At 41.7% G+C, this 23108-nt stretch overlaps 1 protein-coding gene across 1 annotated transcript in view; it reads right to left on the bottom strand.

Moving 5' to 3' along the window:
* Positions 1-23108, bottom strand: part of dhx9 (DEAH (Asp-Glu-Ala-His) box helicase 9) — a 44057-nt gene that overhangs the window by 806 nt on the left and 20143 nt on the right. Inside the window, exons 16-27 of the mRNA XM_085805154.1 lie at positions 22260-22357; positions 20259-20472; positions 17099-17193; positions 16793-16866; positions 13555-13707; positions 12016-12176; positions 9817-9928; positions 8688-8849; positions 7760-7887; positions 6132-6361; positions 3770-3885; positions 902-1102 (exon numbers count right to left, since the gene is read on the bottom strand). Coding sequence (XP_085661280.1) covers positions 902-1102; positions 3770-3885; positions 6132-6361; positions 7760-7887; positions 8688-8849; positions 9817-9928; positions 12016-12176; positions 13555-13707; positions 16793-16866; positions 17099-17193; positions 20259-20472; positions 22260-22357 — 1744 coding nt within the window. The remainder of the gene's footprint in view (positions 1-901; positions 1103-3769; positions 3886-6131; positions 6362-7759; positions 7888-8687; positions 8850-9816; positions 9929-12015; positions 12177-13554; positions 13708-16792; positions 16867-17098; positions 17194-20258; positions 20473-22259; positions 22358-23108) is intronic.

Raw genomic sequence — 23108 nt, 5'->3', positions numbered from 1 at the left:
TAGAAAATGTTTTAAAATTTCTCCAAAAAAATGTTAAAAAAAAAAATGAAAGTGGTAAAATTTCTCAAAAAAAAAAAAAGTTTTTAAAAAGTTCCGGAAAAAATGTTAAAATTTCTCAAAAAAAAGTAAAAATATAAAATCAAATTGGTAAAATTTCTCGAAAGAAAAAAAAAAGGGAACAAAACAACAGAGGTGTGACGTCAGAGGCCTGGTTTCCACGGCAACACAGACACCAGCGTTGTGACTAGGGGTGTGAGTGTGTGTGTGTGTGTGGGGGGGGGGGGGGGGTTCGATTCACGTAATAAGAAATGCGATCTCTCTTTTTATTTTTAAAAAGTTCCATAAAAAATGTTAAGATTTCTCCATAAAATTTCAAATTTCTCATAAAGAAAAGTTTTTTAAAAAGTTCTCGATTTTCTTTTTTTTTTTTTACAATTTCTTAGAAAAGGTAAAAAAAAAATTAATAAAAGTGGTCAAATTTCGCAAAAACAGTTTTTAAAAAGTTCTAGAAAATTTTTTAAAATTTCGCAAAAAACAAAATAAAAGTGGTAAAATTTCTCAAAAAAAGTTTTTAAAAAGTTCCAGAATTTTTTTTTAAATATCTCAAAAAAAGTAAAAAAATATAAAATAAAAGTGGCCAATTTTTCAAAAAGAACACTTTTTCAAAAAGTTCTCGAATTACAATTTCTTAAAAAAAAGTTAAAGTTCTAGAAAATATTTTAAAATTTCGCACACAAACAAAATAAAAGTGGTAAGTTCCAGAAAAAATGTTAAAATTTAAAAAAAAAAAGTATAAAGTATAAAGTAAAATATAAAATAAAAGTGGTCAAATTTCTCAAAAAGATACATTTTTTTAAAAGTTCTCGAATTTTTTTTCTAGGATGTGTGTGTGACCTCTGACCTCTGGCTGGTGCTCATCATGTTGATCCCGGCGGCCGAGGGCTTGGACACGTGTCTGATGAGGTTGAGCAGCCGCTGGTTGAGCGGGTCGACCTGGCCGACCATCTCAGGCTCCTTGGTGACCTCCACCACCAGAGCCTCCAGAGCCGCTCTGAGGGCCGCCACGCCACCCGCCACCGCGTGGGGCATCCGCAGCTTGATCCTAGAGAGGGGGGGGGGTAAGCTGTCAATCACACTGACTGACTGTGTATCTATGTATCTATGTATCTATAGCCACCGCGTGGGGCATCCGCAGCTTGATCCTAGCGAGGGGGGGGGGTAAGCTGTTAATCACACTGACTGACTGTCTATGCATCTACGTATGTGTGATCTGCTGCAACTCAATTTCCCTACAGGGACAAATAAACTATCTATGTATCTATGTATGTATCTATCTATCCATCCCAGAGGTTGCGCTAGACTTTTTCGTCGCCGGTCATTTTGACTGACGGGGTCATAAAAATTCCGTCATAATCTATTTTTACCGGTCACTTTATTTATTTTTTTAAATGATAATAATGCCATATTCAATAGCATTCAATTTTAATTCATGTTTAATTCATATCAAGTCCAAACAAATTGAACAGAGAATGCTCCGGAGCAGAGTCTGCGTCAGAGCACATCTAACTGTGGGGTATGAATGCGGGGGTCACTTTCTGCCACTCAACATCTAAATACAACGTAAATACCTGATGATGACATCAGTTTTCTGTCAACAATCAACATGCTAACCCATGTGTTATACCAAAACATCCAAAGGAGCACGTTTTCACATAGGCACCGCATAGTGCACCGGCGTTAGCTCTCTCTCTCTCTCTCTCTCTCTCTGTGCCTCTCATTTCTCTTTTACGCAGCACGCACGCAGCCACTGCGCATCACTGAAACAACTGAAGCTATAGACCACACAGCCAGATGCAGCACAAATTCAGACAAGACAAAACCCACTCAGCTTTACGTGTTATAAACAATGCCACGGCGGGCAGAATACATTAAAATAAGGCTTAGCGTTACCTTTAGAAGAGTTGTGCGCGGCGAGTGTGTGTAAACGGTGATGTCCTGCCCCCACCGCTCTACCTGTACCGACACACACCGCTGTGTAGCTACAGCTACGTAACTTAACAGCTGACTACTGTCGGCCCCTCGGACACTGCAGCTGAATCTCGTCCGTTAAATCATTATCGACCGTCATATTTGCACTGACACGACTCCCAGTCAATATTTAATCCACTTGTAATGTTTGGAGTTTGAATACTGCGGGAAGCTTTCTGTCTTCTTCTCTGTTGTTGGTGTTTATGTGTGGCAGCGCTACAGCGCCACACACGCTCCACACAGGCCTGGGGTATGTACTACAGCGTTCTACTGAGCGCACCAGCCAGCTGTGAGTTTGTTTGTTTTTTTTAATCTAATTCTCACCATAGTGACTTTGAGACATTGTATATAATGTTTTATATCGCTATCCACCATTTATTGATTATCCGCCGGCTTCATTGTAAACAAATGCACATGGCCAGATGGCCATGGCTGTGAATTGCAATCTGTCAAAATGACGGATGGCCTCAAAATTTTTCCGTCACCGTTTTAAAAAAACGGTCAATGACGGAAAATATCCGGTTAACGCGACCCCTGATCCATCCATGTTTCCATCCATTTGTCCATCCATCTATCTATCTGTCCATCCATCCATCTATCGTCCGTCCATCCATCTATCTATCTATCTATCGTTCATCCATCCGTCCATCCATCCATCCATCCATCCATCTATCTATCTATCGTTCATCCATCCGTCCATCCATCCATCCATCCATCCATCCATCTATCTATCGTTCATCCATCCATCCATCCATCCATCTATCTATCGTTCATCCATCCATCCATCCATCCATCTATCTGTCGTTCATCCGTCCATCCGTCCATCTATCCATCTATCCATCTATCTATCTATCCATCCATCCATCCATCCATCCATCCATCCATCCATCCACCCATCCATCCATCCATCCATCGTCCATCTGTCGTTCATCCATCTATCCATCCATCTATCCATCCATCCGTCCGTCCATCCATCCATCCATCCATCCGTCCGTCCATCCATCCATCCATCCATCCATCCATCCATCATCCATCCACCTATCCATTGATCTGTCCATCTATCTATCTATCTGTCCGTCCGTCCGTCCATCCATCCATCCATTGATCCGTCCATCCATCCATCCATCCATCCGTCCATCTGTCCATCCATCCATCCGTCCATCCATCCATCCATCCATCCATCCGTCCATCCATCCATCGTCCATCCATCTATCTGTCCATCCATCTATCCATCCATCCATCTGTCCATCCATCTGTCCATCCATCCATCCATCCCTCCCTCCATCCATCCATCCTCCATCCACCCATCCCTCCCTCCCTCCCTCCCTCCATCCATCCATCCATCCCTCCATCCATCCATCCATCCATCCCTCCCTCCATCCATCTGTCCATCCATCCATCCATCCATCCCTCCCTCCCTCCCTCCATCCATCTGTCCATCCATCCATCCATCCCTCCCTCCCTCCCTCCCTCCATCCATCCATCCATCCCTCCATCCATCCATCCATCCATCCCTCCCTCCATCCATCCATCCTCCATCCACCCATCCCTCCCTCCCTCCCTCCCTCCATCCATCCATCCATCCTGTTTCCATCAGTTTGTTGCATAAACTTTGTATCAATCAGGAGAAAATCTGATGAGACTGTTTTAGCTTTTTAAACATGGTGTGTGTGTGTGTGTGTGTGTGTGTGTGTATCTGTGTGTGTGTGTGTGGTGTGTGTGTGTGTGTGTGTTGACCCACCAGTCGTCCAGCTCCACCACTTCTCCGTCGGAGCTGATCTTCTTGCAGGCGAAGAGCAGCAGCTGCAGCGGACTGACCAGGGTCATCCCTTTGGCCGAGATCGCCCGCGTCCTGATCTGTAACCACGACGACACCACGGCAACAGACACTCAATCAATAACACACAACTACACAATATATATTTCTGCCTTTTATTTTAAAGGGCTAATACTGCACATGAGGAGATCTAAAAAACCATCCCAGTGTAGTTTTTCATCTCAGCCTCTCTAGGAACTTAAGCCAAGTTAAATTTAAGACTTTTAAGACTTTTTTAAAGCCACTTGAAATGAAATTTAAGGCCGACAATAAACACAAATGCAGAAAACAAATGCAGAAAACAAAAAAAAAAAACACCACATCAATTACATAGGGTTATAGGGACAATTTTACCCACTTTCAAGGTAAAGTGACTGCTACATGAACATTGGATTGTGTCTCTTTCCAGCTGTCCTTTCAAAATAAATGCATAAAAAGTCTGGAAAAAAAAAACAATGACTCTGGAGCTGGTGGCGGTGAGAGATTTAGCGTTGACGGCCGCCACTAACTTCACTATGTCAGAATGTTACCAATTATTTTGAGATTTGAGACTAATTACAACCATAAAATACCACTTATCATGTGTTACCATTTTTAAGACCTTTGAAAAATTGATTTAAGACATTTTAATGCCAATTAAGGCCTTTTTTTAGATTAATGAATTCAATGCCTTTTAAGACTTTTTAAGGATCAGTAAGAACCCTGGATTGGCTGACTGTTTATTAAAGTTCCTATCCACCTTTTTCCGAACGTCAAAAACGTAGCCTGTTTTGCCTGTTTTGCTCTTCCGGTGGAATGTTATGTTTACGTTTCCATGGTTTCGGTAGTCGCGGTAAATGCATGGATTTCTTTTTTTTTTTTTCTCAATTAAAATCTGTAAAACGCATGGATCATCAAACCAGCGTTATTAGATCCATGCGTTTACCGTAACTATGACAACGACTGAAAACCATGGAAACGTAACCGTACAATTCCACCCAACCGGCAAAACCGGCTTCTGGTTTTGACCATAGATGACATTCGGAAACTTGTGAATAGAAAACAGAGCAGATGTCAGAATAAAACACTCAGAGAAACTAAATCCTGCTGGTTACTGTATCAACAGGCTCCACTACATCATAGGAAAACAAAGAAAGTCTCTGTTGATCCAGAGAGCGCCCCCTATATATTCACAATGGTACAACCTTTTTCATCATAACCATATTTTGCAACGATTCGATTTGATGGCGAGGTTGAGAGTCGAATCAGACCTGTGATCGTTGAATAGTCGACTACTGGAGGTCACCGCTACTAGGAGCGGGAGAAAAAATCGATTCACATAAAATCGCGATTTTTAAATCGATTTTTTCTTTCAAAAAAAAAAAATTCTCAAAAAAAGTTTTTAAAAAGTTCTAGAAAATGTTTTAAAATTTTGCCCAAAAAAAGTAAAAAAAAAATTAAAGTGGTAAAATTTCTCAAAAAGTTTTTAAAAAGTTCCAGAAAAAAAATGTTAAAATTTCTAAAAAAAAAAAAGTAAAAATATAAAATAAAAGTGGTCAAATTTCTCAAAAAGAAAAGTTTTTTAAAAAGTTCTCGAATTTTTTTTTTTTTTTACAATTTCTTAAAAAAAGTTTAAAATAATTAAAAATAAATAAAAGTGGTCAAATTTCTCAAAAAAGTATTTAAAAAGTTCTAGAAAATGTTTTAAAATTTTGCAAAATAAAAGTTTAAGAAAAAAATGAAAGCGGTAAAATTTCTCAAAAAAAAAGTTTTTAAAAAGTTCTAGAAAATTTTGCACATTTTTTCTTTCAAAAATTTATTTATTTATTTTTTTTGAAATTTTTTTGGGGGGGAATTTTTTTTTTTTTTTTTTTGAATTTTTTAAAAATATTGTGCAATGTGCATTTGTTCGCCTTTTTTACATACAGAGAGTCCAGGTTTTGAAAAGGGTTTAAGTTCACTTTATAATGGAGTATGTTAATTTCTAGGCTCCTACAGTATTTGTGTGCAGATAAATGTTAAAAATGCTAAAGACTAAAAATCTAGAGAATCGGCAATATCGTAGAATCGCAGTAGAATCGCAATTTAAATCGAATCACCATCCAAAAAATCGTAGAAGAATCGAATCGGGAGAAAAGCATATCGTCCCAGCCCTATTATTAGATTATCTGAATAGTCGACGACTCATTTAATAATCTAATTATTGTTTGATTAATTGATTAATCGTTGCGGCTCTATCTTTAAAAGAAGCCGTGTGTTGTCGGTGCAGTGAGGATGAGGAGGAGGAGGAGGAGGAAGCGTCTCGTACCTTCTCGCTGAAGACGAAGAAGGGCGAGGGGTAGGACATGTCGTGGCTGCTGAAGGGACAGTTGACGGAGGACTTGTGGATGAGCGCGTTGCGTCCCTCGGTGGTCAGGATCTTCCTCTTCTCCTTGTGGTAGCAGACGTTGGGGTAGGAGCCGAAGGTGAGCAGGGACACCACCACGTCCAGGCTGTTGTCTGGTCCCACCGTGTTGAACATCTGGGTCATCAGACTCTCTGAGGGGACAGACAACGACCACAACCACCACCGTGAGGATCACACCGCCACCGCCTCTCTGCTGTCACCAGCAGCAGAGGTGGCAAAAGTACTCATATTCTGTACTTTTTTTTTTTTTTTTTTGCCTTTATTTGATAGTGATGACAGTAGAGATAGACAGGAAATGGGGAGGCAGAGAGAGGGGGAATGACACGCAGGAAAGGTCTGCCCGACGCGGGATTCGAACCGGGGACGCCTGCGGCGAGGACTGTAGCCTCTACATGGGGCGGCCGCTCTCTACCCACTGCGCCACGCACCGCCCCCCTCATATTCTGTACTTAAGTAGAAGTTCAGATACATGTGTAAAAAAATACTCGAGTAAAGGAGTTGAATCAGTACTTCTACTTTTACCGAAGTAAAAGTAAGAAAGTACAGGCTCTGAAATGTACTTTCAAAGTAAAAGTAAAAAGTAAAAATGAGTTTTTGCCGTTAATGAAACCCACATAATTTGATAATTTTGTTAAACAAAAAAAGTTCAGACAGAATAATCAAGATTGAACTGACCAGAGGCAGTGTTTCCCAACGTTTTTTCAGATACCTGAAAAATCTACTTAAGTACAGTAACGAAGTATTTGTACTTCGTTACTTGCCACCTCTGACCAGCAGCGATGTCACCATTACTTGTTTTCACAATTGACCTATGGCTAAGCCCCGCCCCCAAACACGATGAGCCAATCACAGTGTGCATAGCTAGCCCCATACACTGGGACATTCTCTGCTTCCACGTCCATTGAAATGCATTGCAGTTAGTCAGTTTTCATTGGTTTTTATATGTTTTTTCTTGACATTTTAAGTTTAAATGGTCAAACGGTGTTCATGGGGTACATGTAACTCTGACACTAGGTATCCTGAGGGGCCACGGGGGGATTTTATAACCTTTTCCTAAGCCACATCTCAACCCAGAGAAGTGTCTGCTCTGGATAAAGTTATGCAGTAGACCACAACACCAACTAAACCTGGATAAACTTAACAAGGATGTCTACATCTGTTCTAAGTTAAGTCAACAACGTATTTGAGGCAACATATTGTCAGAGATGTTTAGATGTTAGCCAGTATCACAACTAAGCATAAAGTCCGCTAGCTTAATGCTAACGTATAATGTAAAACTCCATAGACAGGCTAACAGAAATTAGCCCGTCGCTATCGACAGCCATAGCAGTAAAGCTAAGTGAAGTTTTGGTGACTTCAACATGATATTTAATCTTTCTGTCTCCAAAAATCATCAGTTGCCTCCTGTGAAATGTCTCCTAGTGACAGCTGCCATAGCAACTGTCACCGAATGTTGACTGTTTGTCCGAGTGAGTGGAGGGGGCGGGGCTTAGCCAGAGGTCAATTGTGACGTTGGTGCGTTCAGGTACCTTCGGGGAATCCAGAGTTGACCAGGATGTCCTTCAGCTGGACCTTGGCCTCCCAGGTCATCCTCAGCGTCGACATGTTGAGGCGTTTGTGTTCGCAGAAACGATTCTCCGCCTCCTCGCCGTTGATCCTGACAACACAGAGGACACGGGTCAATAACCGACGCTCGTTAACCAATCAGTGACCGGTAGCCGATCCGATCCGAGAGTCTATGACTCAGCAACACGATCCTCTAACGACGGAAAGGATGGTCGACGACTACATTTGTTTTCTTGCTCTTGTTATCTCAATGAAAAGTACTGAAACTTATGTATATGCAACAAAAAGAGGAAATGTATTATTTGGCCGGTAAAAAATGTACTTGACCGGTAGATTTTTTCATCTACCGGTCCCCTTGGCAGGTGAACCAAAAGGTTAGTTTACAGCCTGACGGAGCTGTTCCTCTCTCTTCAGCCTGGTGTTTGTTAAAAAAGAGTTCAACATGTGAAGCTCTGACCTCCAGAGGTTTTAATCTCATTAACTGAGTAAAAGACAGAGCAGCTGCACACATCCAGTAAAGTAGGTGCTGGACTTATAACCAGGATAAACAAAAGGAATAAGTCTGCACACTCGAGCTTCCTTTTTAGTGCTTTTATTTAGCACATCCAACAAGCAACGTTTCGCTCTTCTTCAGGCTTAAGGCTTAAATCTTATTAATTAAATAATCAAAACATTCCAAATTGCAAAACTGCAAAAATTACACAAGGTGGCTATGTGTCGCCACATTGCTGCGCTCCAACCACACTCACTGCGTCAAGCTTTTAAAGACTGGTGACGCCAGGGACACAGTGTTTTAATTTGAAAACAAATTTCAAAATAAAACCCCACGATGACAAATAGGTACGATGTGTGTGTGTGTGTTTATATAGGCCACCGTGACCTTTGACCCACCTGACGTCGTCCCAGGCCTGGAAGACCGACAGCAGCGCCACGTGGTCCGAGAACCTGGTGCCGGCGAAGTTCCTGTGGACGAAGCCCAGGCGCTTCCCCTCGCTGACGAACGGCTCGGGGAAGCAGGTGGCGGCCGAGATGGTGCACATGGCGTCGCCCACGCTGTAGCCATGACGACAGCAGAGAAGAAGTTGGAGTTTGAGTTTATCATGATCAGCAACATCAGAAAAAGAGCTCATAGCAAAGCTGTCCTAACCTTTAACCCAGACATGTACATATATATTAATACAGAACCTGTACATAAACAAACATTTAGCATTTGTCCTATAAATCCTCTAAAACCAGATTTTTTCTTCAGGTAACTTCTTCCTCACGCTTTTCAAAGTGGCTTGAACAGGTGGTTGTTTGAAATTCCCTCTCCCTCTTACATCGTATTCCCCTTCTCTATCATTTATTGTTTCTAATTGCTTTTAAAAACAATGAAACAACTGTTCTACTGTCTGTTTTATTTATTTTTAATTCTTTCATGTCTCTATGTGCAGCACTTTGTTTTCAACTACGGTTGATTTAAAGGGACAACCAGGAGTTTTGTTAAAGCGAAGCGTTTCCACACTACATTTATGAGCTTCCGCACACTGTGACATTTTTGACCATTCTTTCCCATCCCACCCCCCACCCTCTTCCCTTATATGGTTCTCAATTTCCTTTCATTTACATACTTGCACTGTCCATAATTTATACATAAACCCTTCTGTACACATTCACATATATATATGAATCTGTGCACTACTCACAATAAATACATAAATGAGCAAATTTATACAGGAAGGATCACAGAGGGCTAATTTGCTAATTTCTGGTCAAATATCCTTAAATGGACAACGATATATTTATCTAAAATGGACCATTAACAAGTGTGGGTAGCGTAGATTCATCCACATTAATATCAGACTTTTATATTGTCGCAGAATTTTCCGTTCTGCCGCTGGAGAAACTCCTGGTTGTCCCTTTAAAGTGCTGTATAAATAAAGGTTAGTTGAGTTAATGATGTTTGTATAAAGCAGCACATCAATCCCTTCCTGGTCATGTACACAGAGTGTGAGTGAAGTGAAGTGAAGGAGGAACTGACTGGAAGATGCATCCCATAATCATCATCTTCCCCAGCCGAGGCTCGATGGGCAGACGGGCCAGGATCCGACCCAGAGGAGTGAGCTCATCGTTGGTGTCCAGGGCGTCCAGCTCTGAAACACACACACACACACACACACACACACACACAGATCCATGTTAAAAGGTGTACAGAAATGGGTGAGGAAAACTAAGGAGGAAAACTAATTTGATTGGTCGTTATCGAGCGGGCGGGATATTCAAAGCTCGGGGCGAGACCGAGCTCCGTGTGTGTGTGTCTCAGACGTTTGAATGACGGATGACGGATCCAATATCAGTGGCTGGTGAATCGTGTACAGGCTGACGTATAATCCGTGCGCCTGCATTATCCAATGCGAAAAAAAAAATACACACTTTCATCCTGGATTTACTCGAAAATAGAATTTTGCACAAAGTTTGGCCTACATCGTCTGATAGATGAGTTATTACATTAATTTTATGACCCAGAGTGGCCTCAAAATCATGTTTCTTTTCTGAACACCTTTAACAGTAGGGACTGGAAACAATAACAAAAAAAACCTAAAAAAACATACAATTTTTAAATATTCAATTTAAAATAATATTAAAGGTTGAATATGTAAGATTACCAGAACAACAACAGAAAAAGAATTCCAGCAGTCGATTGCCAGACCGTTGCTAGGTAAAACGGGCCGTTGCTAGGGACGCCGACAGTCCGCGACAGTGTTTATGACAGATAAGACTACACAAATACACCCATCCTAACAAGTATATTAGGGGTGTGCATTGGCACTGCCCTCACGATTCGATTCGATTACGATTCAGCAGGTAACGATTCGATTCGATTCGATTCTCCGATGCATTGCGATGCATTGCAATGCATCAAAATTCTACTGCACAACACGGCAAATTTTTCATCAGTCATGAAATATTGAACAACAGATTTTATCGGCTGCTATGTGTGTATTATCACTCTCCTTTATCTTTGACATAAATGTCATTAAAAAAAATTTAATGGTACAGGGTATTGGATATGGGATTTTCAAACCTGAAAAAGAAAACATAAATCAATTCCAGGGCTGCCCCCAAAAATTAGCCGACCAAAATTTAATTGGTCGACTGGTCGCAGGAAAAAACAAACAAACCTTTGGAGCCGTGTCTTGTCAATATTAACTCAAAATCAATATGACTGAACTACTATGAAAGACTACGGGGCTTTTATTTTGAAGGGCCAGATACAGGAAGTCGTGACACTTTTTGTTGTTGTTGTTTTTACACGGCACGGCAGGTCTCTCTCTCTCTGCATCAGAGACCCCCCCACCCAGCCTGAGCTCAGTCACTCCCCCTCCTCTACTGTGTTTATTGGTGATAAACGGGCATACTGCCTGTAGTAACGGTAAAACCCGACCGGCTTGTTGAGTCTCGGACCCAACACGGCCGGACTCACGAGCGTTAATTAATTAATTCTCAACCCGACCGCGGGTGAAAAATAAAAAAAGGAAAAAGAAAGCCAGCGGCAACACTGTTACTGCTGGTGCTGCCGCTTAGCATGTAGCTACAGGCTGCGCATGTCACGCGCATGTCGTTGCTACGGAAATGCCCCCGGAGGTAATTGAAACTTCACAACTTTATTTGAGGCCAGAAAATAAACAGTGACATAATCGATTATGACACGTTGCCGCATCGATGCTGAATCGTGCATGTCCCGCATTGCAATGCATCGCCGAATCGATTATTGTTGACACCCCTAAAGTATATGATAATCCATTGATCCACCGATTGATTATTAAAAAGGCTTGGTTGGAAACAAACGCATCCGACCGGGAGGAGGCAGGAAAACAGCGGAGAACTGAGCCACGTGTCGGCTACAGGCAGGTAGGAATGTAAACAGAACGTTGACAGAAAGTCATTGTCGAGCCCGTCAAAAAATTTAAAAATAATAATTCAGACTAAAAAAAATGTTTTTATGGAAAAGCAATACTTTCATTCTGTACCCCTCTAAAGGCCCCGTGGATGTATTATTTTTGAAAAAATATAGCTTTTAATAAATATTCTACATATTCAACCTTGAAATCTATAATATATATAAATATTAATATAATCCAGAACCCAGAATAGTAAAAATTGTAACATTAAACATATAATCAAAAGCAAGAAAAAAGAATATACAATAAAATAAAGTGTGTGTGTGTGTGTGTGTCACCTCTCAGCGTGTGCTCGGCCTCGATGACGGCGTCCAGCGGCGGCGGCTCGATGGCCTTGGACAGGAAGTGGCCGATGGCGCCGAGTCGCAGCAGCTTGATGCTCAGAGCGACTTCGTGCAGCGGCGTCCTGAAGATCTCTGGAGTCATGTGAGTCTCCAGCCTGCACACACACACACACACACACACACACACACACACAGACACACACACCATCCAGATGTTAAAGGAGAACGTTACAAGATAACAAACATGATAAAGACAGCGAGACAGAGAACATTTCACTGCTATGATGAGAAAATGAAAGGAAAACGGCACCGGAGGAAAATACAGTCGATTGTTAACGTTACAGAGGCACTGAGGTAGAGCTGCCCCCCCCCCCACCAAAGATTTTATTGGTCGACCAATAGCCGTCATTCATGGCGATTAGTCGACTAATCGGACTAATCGTCGGAAAAAGTCGCTTTTTGACAACAACAAAAAAAACTAGAAAGAGCATTTTGTAACGGAAAATGCGTGTGAATGCTGAAAGTCGTTGCTGAACCATGCTGAATTAGCAGAATAAATTGACAAAACGTGCAGCCAGGGCCGTTGTCTAGGGGAGAAAGGTGGTGATAACTCTAGGGGCCCAGCGCCCAGTGGGGCCCATAAAAAACCCCAGTAGTCTAATCTTTGTATGACTGATTTATTCTGCGTAAGACCCTGACTAATACTCATAGTACACTGTAAAAACTCTACATCTTTACAAGAATATTTGTCTTATTTCTTGTCCAAATGTCTCATTTCTAGTCAAAACTAATCTCTTTCCACTTAGAATAAGACTCATTACCTAAAAATTAACTTGTTTTTAGATCATTTTCACTTAAATTCACAATAAATAGAAAAATCTGCCAGTGAAAGTAAGTTTTTTGTGCTTGTAATAAGGAAGAAAAACTTGCTCCACTATCAGATTTTTTCTACTTATTCCAAGTGAAAATCTGCTTGAAAGAAGTAAAAAGTGTCTAAAAACAAGCTACTTTTAATATGATGTGTCTTATTTTAAGTAGAATGAGATTTGTTTTAACTAGAAATGACATTTTGACTAGAAATAAGACAAATATTCTTGCTAAGATACTTGAGTTTTTGCAGTGTAATGCTGCATTAGCATCAAAACAAAGAAGGCTAAATAAAAAACCATAATACATACGTAGTCTAAGAAAAAAAAAGGAAAAGTTAGGGGGAGGGGCCCACTTTAGTATTCTTTAAGGGGGCCCAGAATTCATAGCAACGGCCCTGCATGCAGAATGGCATGCAAGAAACATGTCTAAGGCAGGAATCAAACTCATTACTTCAAAATAGTAGTAAAAAAAGCAAGAAGTAGAAATAGAGGACTTCTGTGCAAGGTGTGACTGATTTTTGTGAATTTAAACAAAGTATAATGCCATTTACAGCGAGTTACAAACTGGAGCTCCATCTGCTCAGCTCTGAAAGAAATGAACGGTGGTGATTGGGAGCATTGAGCTTCCTGGCTGCATTTTAAAAATAAAAAATGGTTGTGTGACCTGTCGAAGCGAGCGCGGCTGCACAGGTGGAAGCAGAAGCCGGCCCGGACGCGTCCCGCTCGGCCCTTCCTCTGCTCCAGGTTGGTCTTAGACGCCCACACGGTGGCGTAGTTGGTCATGTTGTTGTGGGACGTGAACAGCTTCACCTTCTGCCTGCAATAACAACAACAACAATAACAACAATAAGAATAAGAAGAATAACAACACATTTAATTTATTTTTATTTCCTTTATAAAGCGCTTTTCAAGAACTCAGAGACACTGTACAGGAAGTAGAGCAACACAAGAAACACAGGAAAGCATAAAACATCAAAAACATTAGAGAGAGAGGGAGAGACAGAGATTAGAGGGAGAGGAGAAAGGAGAGAAAAAGAGGGAGAGAGAAATAAAGAGGGAGAGAAAGAATGTGAGAGAAAGAGGGAGAGACAAATAAAAGCACCAGAGAAATAAAAAGGGAGAGAAAAAGAGAGAGAAATAAAGAGGGAGAGAAAAGGAGAAAGAGGGAGAGAGAAATAAAGAGGGAGAGAAAAGGAGAGAGAAATAAAGAGGGAGAGAAAGAATGTGAGAGAAAGAGGGAGAGAGAAATAAAGAGGGAGAGAAAAGGAGAGAAAGAGGGAGAGAGAAATAAAGAGGGATAGAAAAGGAGAGAGAAAGAGGGAGAGAGAAATAAAGAGGAAGAGAGAAATGAAAAGGAGAGAGAAAGAGGGAGAGAAAAGGAGAAATAAAAAGGGAGAGAAAAGGAGAGAGAAAGAGGGAGAGAGAAATAAAGAGGGAGAGAAAAGGAGAGAGAAAGAGGGAGAGAGAAATAAAGAGGGATAGAAAAGGAGAGAGAAAGAGGGAGAGAGAAATAAAGAGGGAGAGAAGGGAGGTGAGAGAAAGAGGGACAGAGAAAAGGAGAGAGAAAGAGGGAGAGAGAAATAAAGAGGGATAGAAAAGGAGAGAGAAAGAGGGAGAGAGAAATAAAAAGGGAGAGAAGGGAGGTGAGAGAAAGAGGGAGAGAAAAGGAGAGAGAAAGAGGGAGAGAGAAATAAAGAGGGATAGAAAAGGAGAGAGAAATAGAGAGGGAGAGAAAAGGAGAGAGAAAGAGGGAGAGAGAAATAAAGAGGGATAGAAAAGGAGAGCAAAAGAGGGAGAGAAAAATAAAGAGGGAGAGAAAAGGAGAGAGAAAGAGGGAGAGAGAAATAAAGAGGGAGAGAAAAGGAGAGAGAAAGAGGGACAGAGAAATAAAGAGGGATAGAAAAGGAGAGAGAAAGAGGGAGAGAAAAATAAAGAGGGAGAGAAAAGGAGAGAGAAAGAGGGAGAGAGAAATAAAGAGGGGGAGAAAAGGAGAGAGAAAGAGGGAGAGATAAATAAAGAGGGATAGAAAAGGAGAGAGAAAGAGGGAGAGAGAAATAAAGAGGGATAGAAAAGGAGAGAGAAAGAGGGAGAGGGAAATAAAGAGGGATAGAAAAGGAGAGAGAGAAATAAAGAGGAAGAGAGAAATAAAGAGGGATAGAAAAGGAGAGTGAAAGAGGGAGAGAAAAATAAAGAGGGATAGAAAAGGAGAGAGAAAGAGGGAGAGAGAAATAAAGAGGAAGAGAGAAATAAAAAGGAAGAGAAGGAAGGTGAGAGAAAGAGGGAGAGAGAAATAAAGAGGAAGAGAGAAATAAAAAGGAAGAGAAGGAAGGTGAGAGAAAGAGGGAGAGAAAAGGAGAGAGAAAGAGGGAGAGAGAAATAAAGAGGGATAGAAAAGGAGAGAGAAAGAGGGAGAGAGAAATAAAGAGGGAGAGAAAAGGAGAGAGAAAGAGGGAGAGAGAAATAAAGAGGGATAGAAAAGGAGAGAGAAAGAGGGAGAGGGAAATAAAGAGGGATAGAAAAGGAGAGAGAGAAATAAAGAGGAAGAGAGAAATAAAGAGGGATAGAAAAGGAGAGTGAAAGAGGGAGAGAAAAATAAAGAGGGATAGAAAAGGAGAGAGAAAGAGGGAGAGAGAAATAAAGAGGGATAGAAAAGGAGAGAGAAAGAGGGAGAGGGAAATAAAGAGGGATAGAAAAGGAGAGAGAGAAATAAAGAGGAAGAGAGAAATAAAGAGGGATAGAAAAGGAGAGTGAAAGAGGGAGAGAAAAATAAAGAGGGATAGAAAAGGAGAGAGAAAGAGGGAGAGAGAAATAAAGAGGAAGAGAGAAATAAAAAGGAAGAGAAGGAAGGTGAGAGAAAGAGGGAGAGAGAAATAAAGAGGAAGAGAGAAATAAAAAGGAAGAGAAGGAAGGTGAGAGAAAGAGGAAGAGAGAAATAAAGAGGAAGAGAGAAATAAAAAGGAAGAGAAGGAAGGAGAGAGAAAGAGGGAGAGAGAAATAGAGAGGGACAGAAAAGGAGAGAGAAAGAGGGAGAGAGAAATAGAGAGGGATAGAAAAGGAGAGAGAAAGAAAAGCATTAACATGTTAACGAGCTCCAGGTGGATTGTTTATGAACCTTAACGAGCTCTGGCCTGAGGCTCAGAGGTTACCACGGCAACTCGAGGTGGTTACCACGGCGATAGGGCCCCCCAGGCTGAGACAGACAGAAACGTGGAGAAAAAGAGCGATTTTCTGCCTCTGCACTGGTCTCACATTTAGGCTTACTGTGACAAAACGGTAACTCTTATCAGAAAAAAAAAACAGACCATCAGCGCTGTAAGGACTTCCTGAAAAATGTGGTACGATTTGGTGTTTCTACAGTAAATATTTTGGAGAAACGTGCGATTTTAAAACATCGGTCCGTTCTGCTTCTCTCAGAAAATCTTTGTATTGGAGTCAATGAGGAGCAGAGACAGACGTGGCCGCACTTAGAGGCTCAGAGTTTAAATTCTGTAAGTCTCTCTGATATTTTGAGCACATGGTGAGAGACAGAACAAGTTTGTCTACAAATTTGGAAAAAATCATGTGTGTAGAGTGTAAATTGTGGCCGGGCCGAGTGTGGAAAGATAAAAAATGTAGAATTTTTTTGGCCTCTCTCCCACTCTAACCGATGACGTCACCCACTCTGACGTGAACATTCCGTGCAATACACACCCATTATAATCTCATAATTTCTCCAAAAAATGATCATGGTCATTGATCAGGGATTGATCAAAAACTATATGACCTATCAAAACGTGGATTAATACGACAATACACAAGACTTGTGTCTACTGTTTAAAGTTTAAATGGAGTCTCTAGGTGAAAGTATGCCTGAGCAGCAGTAGACAGGAAGTATAGGCGGAGTGAGAAGGTGTGAGACTGACTTGCAGGAGTCGATGACGTAGACGACGTCGTTGATGGTGATGCTCGTCTCCGCGATGTTGGTGGACAGGATCACCTGAAACACGATGACATGAATGAATGAATGAATGAATGAATGAATGAATGAATGCTTTATTTCAAACATGTGAGTAACATATTGCACTTGAAGCACTAGTCGATAAAAACCTCGTATGTTTGAAAAGGAGCAGGAAGAAGCATTATCTTATTAATTCCTATCCCTTCTCATCATCATCAGCATCATCACAGCTGACAGATGTGATGTTGTCATGGTGATGACGTCACCTCACCTTCCTGATGTTGTCGGGAACGGGTTCGAACACCCTCCTCTGCTCCTCGCGGGGGATCTGGGAGTGGAGCGGCAGGATGCGGTACCGGCTACTTCCTGGAAACACACACACAGAGGTTCTGGTCACTGTGTCAGCTCCTCTCCTCCTTCTTCTCCTCCTCCTCCTCTCTTCATCCCCCTCCTCCTCTTCTTACTCCTCCCTTTCCTTCTCCCCGCCTTCTAACTCTTCCTCCTCCTTCTTCCCCTCTGTCTCCCCTCCCTCCTCTTCCTCCTCCTCCTGTCCTCTTCTTACCCCCCCCTTCTAACTCCTCCTCATCCTCTTCCTTTTACTCATCTTCATCCCCCTCCCAGGGGTTAAAGCAAAAAAAATCTTTTGACTGAAATTTTTTTTGCAAGCCCCCCCCCCCAGACTCAGCCTTGTATTTTAAACCTGATGAAGGAACCTTGTTCTAAAAGTGTTGTTTTTTTGATTCTTCAAAAAATGATTCTGAATATGCATAAACCTGAAGATGCACACTGCCTGCAAGCTCTGAAGTGGTCAAAAAGGTGAGTCACCAAACCCCTGGAGGGGGGTCTGGGGGCATTCCCCCCCAGAAAAGAATTGTGATTTTAACACATAAATGAAGCATTCTGGTGAACTCTGTTTCAGATTGAGTGAAAAAAACATTGAGTAGCCTAGGCCTACTGACTAAGGTTCCCCTATCATTGTGAGGTAACAAGTAGGGCCCGACCGATTTATCGGCGAGCCGATTAAATCGGCCGATTACAGCCCATTTGAAACTAATCGGTAATCGGCCAAAACTCGCCGATTGTCGCCGATATTTTCATAAAATGCAGGGAATAAAACTTGGTTTTACTTTGAAAAGATTCCCCCGCAGCGGCGCCGACCTCATGACAAACTCCATCCACTACCACCTCAGTCACAGCACACAGCAGAGTGACTGAGGTGTTGCCACTGGCTTTCTGTTTCCCTTTTTTTTTTTTTTTACCACGGTCGGGTTGTGAATTAATTAATTAATGCTCGTCTCCGGCCGTGTTGGGTCCGAGATTCAACAAGCCGGTCGGAGTCGGGTTTTACCGTTATATACCGGCACGGCAGTATGATCATTTATCACCAATAAACACAGTAGATGAGGGTGAGTGACTGAGCTGAGGCTGTGACGGGTGGGGGGGCCGCGGTGTGGAGCGGTGCGGGACTCTGACTGCAGCGGGGACGATCATGTCTCTGCTCCGTGACACTGCTGTGAGACTGACCGCCGGTGAGCGCTGTGACACGGTGCCGGGCACGGCAGCAACCGCTGATCGCTTTTGATTGAAAAGAGAGGGAGAGAGAGAGAGAGAGAGAGAGAGAGAGAGAGAGAGAGAGAGAGAGAGAGAGAGAGAGAGAGAGATGCCGTGCCATGTAAAAAAAAACAACAAAAAAAAAGTATCACGTGTCATGACTTCCTGTATTTGGCCCTTCAAAGTAAAAGCCCATATTGATTTTGACTTCATTTTGACAAGACAGGGCTTCAAATGTTGTTGTTTTTTCATGCAACCAATCGACCAATGAAATTTTAGTCGGCTAATGATTTTTTGGTCGACCAGGCAGCCCTAATTTATATATTATATAATATATATAGATATATTATTATAGTAATACAATTTTAAAACTTAATAAAAAAATAATAATAATCGGCCGATTAATCGGTTATCGGGTTTTTTTCCCCCTAATAATCGTAATCGGCATCGGCCCCAAAAAATCCATATCGGTCGGGCCCTAGTAACAAGGCAAGAATGGCTGGAGTGAATGAAACTTAAACTGAACTCAGAACTGGTCTAGTGGGGAGCAAAAACAAATCTCAAGGCATTAATTTAGGGTTCTGGACCTGGTCTGGACCATTCAAGGGCCCGTTTCCTCTGCTATTTGTCCGCGCACCGCGGACATGCACGGTAAAAAAAAAAAAAAAAACGAAACCGAATGCGCGCCGCCACGTCCGCTCGGACCAACATATGACCAACAGGTCCGCTTGCACCGACGTCAACAGCGGCAGGAGACCCAACGCTACTACGTACCGGTATAGACCGGTATAGACCGGTATCTGCCTCCAGCGAGTGACTGAGTCACGTCACTGGGCTCATACGTGCAGGCAGGCCAGGGTTGCCAGATAGTGCGAAAAATATCCCCCACACTCTTACTTTTTTACTTCACTGATTAACGGGAGAGATTACCGACCGGGAGCCGACCTCCACCCTCCCCTCCTGTGCTCGCGCCGCCCCCCACCTCCCTGTTGAGAACCACTAGGCTAATACAACGGTCCTGGCTAGTTTTATTGGTTGAGAGCAGCGTTAGTAAACCACAACAAAAACACGCGTAGCCTTTTTTTCTCCCCTCATTTTTTCTCATTGATGGAAATCCGTCGTGGCGACGGAGAACTTTAACCCCTGCCCTCCTCCTCTTCCTCCCCCTCCTGTTCTCCTTCTTTTCTTACCCCCCCTCCTCTTCCTTTTCAGATTTCAGATTGATTTATTTTTTTAAAATGGGAACAGTACATATTGATGGACATTGACATGTAAATATGTGGGATTGTAGCCAAGTGGCTAATTTCCACCCCCAGTCCCATTGGCAGGTTGATGTTTAGACATAAAAAACAATGAAGATAAAAAGTACAAGAGGCAGGACAGGACTAGGACAATAAAACACCTTGACATCTGACACAAAACATATATGAACGACATAAGTTATAAAGTGCTACAGTGCTAGTTAAAGTGCTATGTGCTAAAGTGCTGTTGGCTAAAGTGACGAGTGCATAAGTGCAAGATTGAATTTAATTTAATTGCACGATGCCCCAATAAAGTGCAGGATCGACTTAAACTGCACCATCCCATAGCACACGACTGCACATGCAGATGTGTGTCCAATATTGCACAAAGTTTGTATACATAAATGTATTATGTACACACCATTGTATGAAATTGAGATACATATGTATGTATATGTATACACAATACAGAAAAGGAAGGAAAAAAAGAAAATACGTGGTAGTGGTGCCCCATACAATCAACCAATCAGGGGAACATACACTATACAACATACACTCCCCCTCCTGTTCTCCTCCTGTTCTTACTCCCTCCCCCACTCTAACTCCTCCTCTTCCTCCCTTTCTCCCCGCCCCCCCTACCGAAGTGTGGGTTGGTCTCCAGGTGCCTCTGCATGGAGAAGATGAGGTTCCAGCCGGGGAGGAAGATGAGCACGGCGCCGGCCACCTGCAGCGTCTCGATGTAGCGCAGCAGCTGCTCCACCAGCTCGAACGACGTCTCCTTCTCGCTGATCTGGGACATGGAGCGCTTCGTCGCCTCCGTGTAGTCCGGCCCGCACAGCACGTTGCAGTTCGTCTGCACGCACACACACACACACACACACACACACACACACACAGGGACACACACACGACAAATGTGAAACATAGTTAGAGCACTAGACAGGCCTCAGGAAACAACTTCACCTTGCCTTCACCTAAAACTAGGGATGTCACGATTATACATTTTCTTGGTACGATTATTGTCAGAGAAATAATCACGATGTTACGATTATCACGATTACCAGTCCCTCCAGGATTTCGCGGGCTTTTTTGGGGATTGTTGCGGCCTAAAATGCCTGATTTTGCGGCCACATTTTGAAAAAATTGCGGTGCATGTTGCGATGTTTTAAGCGGTTTTGTTGCGATTAAATTGCGGGAGACAGCGAAAGTTGCAAAAAAAAAAAAAAAGTTGCAGTTTTGTTCTGAATAATTAAAAATCTAAGGAAAATTTTGAAATGTCACAAAATAATGTGAGGTCCTGTTATACCAGCAATTTTCCACCTGTTAAGAAAGGCACAGGAAAATTACATAGAGTTGAAAGTTGTTTTACTTTTAATTAAAATGTCTGTTTAAAAAACGTGGTAAAAGAACTGTTTTACAGTAAAATGACTCAAGTCCACTTTCAACCACCGCTCCGTCCAGACTCGCTCTCTGCTGTGCAACTCGCAGAAAGCACCGACAATTGGTCCAATTTGCGGAAAACTTGCGGTGATTGTACAAAATTGCAAGATCGCAAAAATTTGCGGGGATTGGCTGAATTTGCGTTAATTGTTGTGATCGCAACAACGCGAATTCCTGGAGGGACTGGATTATTATGCACTAATTAAAGCAGAAGTAAGTGATATATTTGTGTTAATATAAGTCTTAAATAGTTGTATCTTCCGACAGCAATCACTTCTATAGAGTGTTTGGTCTGAAACACGGGTCTGTCAGTCACTCTGCTCTGCTGTAAGCCGAGGAGAAAACTTTTATCGTATCCTACAGTTTTTATCCAATGAGGAGAGAGAACGGCATAAAGGGGCAGTCCTCTCTGTGTGTGCAGCCAAGGGACGCCGTGAATGTGGTGACGTAGGGACGAGGACTGTTATGGTGCGTTCAAGGAAACTCGTATTTTTCCAACCGTGAAGTGGTACCAGTTCGATCTGGTACGAGTTCACGGGTCAGAAGTTACGAGTGGCCGTTATAGTGACTTTCACAGGTAAAACAGGTCAGAAAAACACGAGTGGGTTGCCTGGAACGCTACAAAGTCGTAAGTTGTGACTTGAAGCTGTAATTTACGATTTCAAAAGCCTGCCTGGAACGCAGCATTAGCGAAAACGACCGGACCACTTACTTCTGCTTTAATTTCACAACACTATGAATGTGTAAAATCAAATATAGTCAAAATATAACTACATTACTCACTGTTTACACAAAATATTTCAAGTAACTATTAATATATGAGTAGTTATCAATCCTCCAGTGGAAATGTTTGAAATATTCAGGTCATAAACTGTTAATTTAAGTTTATTTTAGTCGTTTTTTGTTTTGTTTTGTTGTTTTTTTTTAAATACAAATGAGACGCTAACATTTAAATTCCTACCAATTCAGTGTTACGTTACGTTAAATGGACCAGTATCTGAGCATTCACCTTTACTTTGGTGCCACTTGGTTCCAACATCATCTTTTTTAGGAAGTGACGGTATTTAGGAATTTTTACGATCAATTGATTGTGACATTTAATACCGCGATTAATTGTGAAAAGAAGTAATTGCGACATCCCTAGTCAGAACCAGCCGGCTGAACGCTAAATTAAAGGAAGAAGAAGCGGCGGCTCCTTACGTCCTCGTCTCCTCCGTCCTCGTCCTTGTCCTTCTTCTTGCGGTCCATGGGCGGAGGGACGAAGTTGGTCATCTGGATGCAGTCCTCCAGGAAGTACTCTGCACACACACACACACACACATATTATTATATTTATGCTAAACATATCAAGAGTAGTTAACGTTTATAATTTAGACTTTAGACTTTATTTATCTGCACATATAAAATAGAAGAAAGACAGTTACTTATCTCTCTTACTAGTGAGAAAGATACGGGGGAAAAGAAATGTGCAGGTGAGGTCTGAAACCCAAAAGGCTTCTAACATGACCTCACCTTGACCTAACGAATAATTGAAACACAGTAGAGAAATAATATTCACAAGGTAGAGAAATAACAAAATAAAGGGGAAAGGATGGGAAGGGGAAATAATAGTAATGATAACAACACTTAATAAATAAATAAATAAATGGAAAGAAGTTAATTTTGATAACCGCTGGTAAAAAAAAAAAAAGCACTTATGAGACGTTGGTTAATCCCCGATCCACCCACAATACAGGAGTGGATAAGTATTGTAAATGACATTTACCTCATGGAAAGGATTACCTTCTCCCTCCGCCTTCAAAAAATCATATTTAATGGGTGACCTTGCAATGCTGTTAATTATTTTATTTTTCTTTATTTTTTTGAATGTTTTGTTGGATCTAAAGATTAATCTGCATCACTCATACTTTACTTCAAAACTGCCTGGCATACATACAATACATTCTTTATTTGCTCTTTTATGTAGGTCTATCTTTCCCAGTTTGTTCAAAGTTTTTAGATGTAATTCATTTACCTTTGTGTATTTTGTTTATTGTTTTATACACACAT

Source organism: Trachurus japonicus, chromosome 17 (genome assembly GCF_045865225.1).
Source record: "Trachurus japonicus isolate A0001 chromosome 17, Traja_1.0".
In the NCBI taxonomy this organism is placed as follows: Eukaryota; Metazoa; Chordata; class Actinopteri; order Carangiformes; family Carangidae; genus Trachurus; species Trachurus japonicus.
This window is presented reverse-complemented; position numbering and strand designations above follow the sequence as displayed.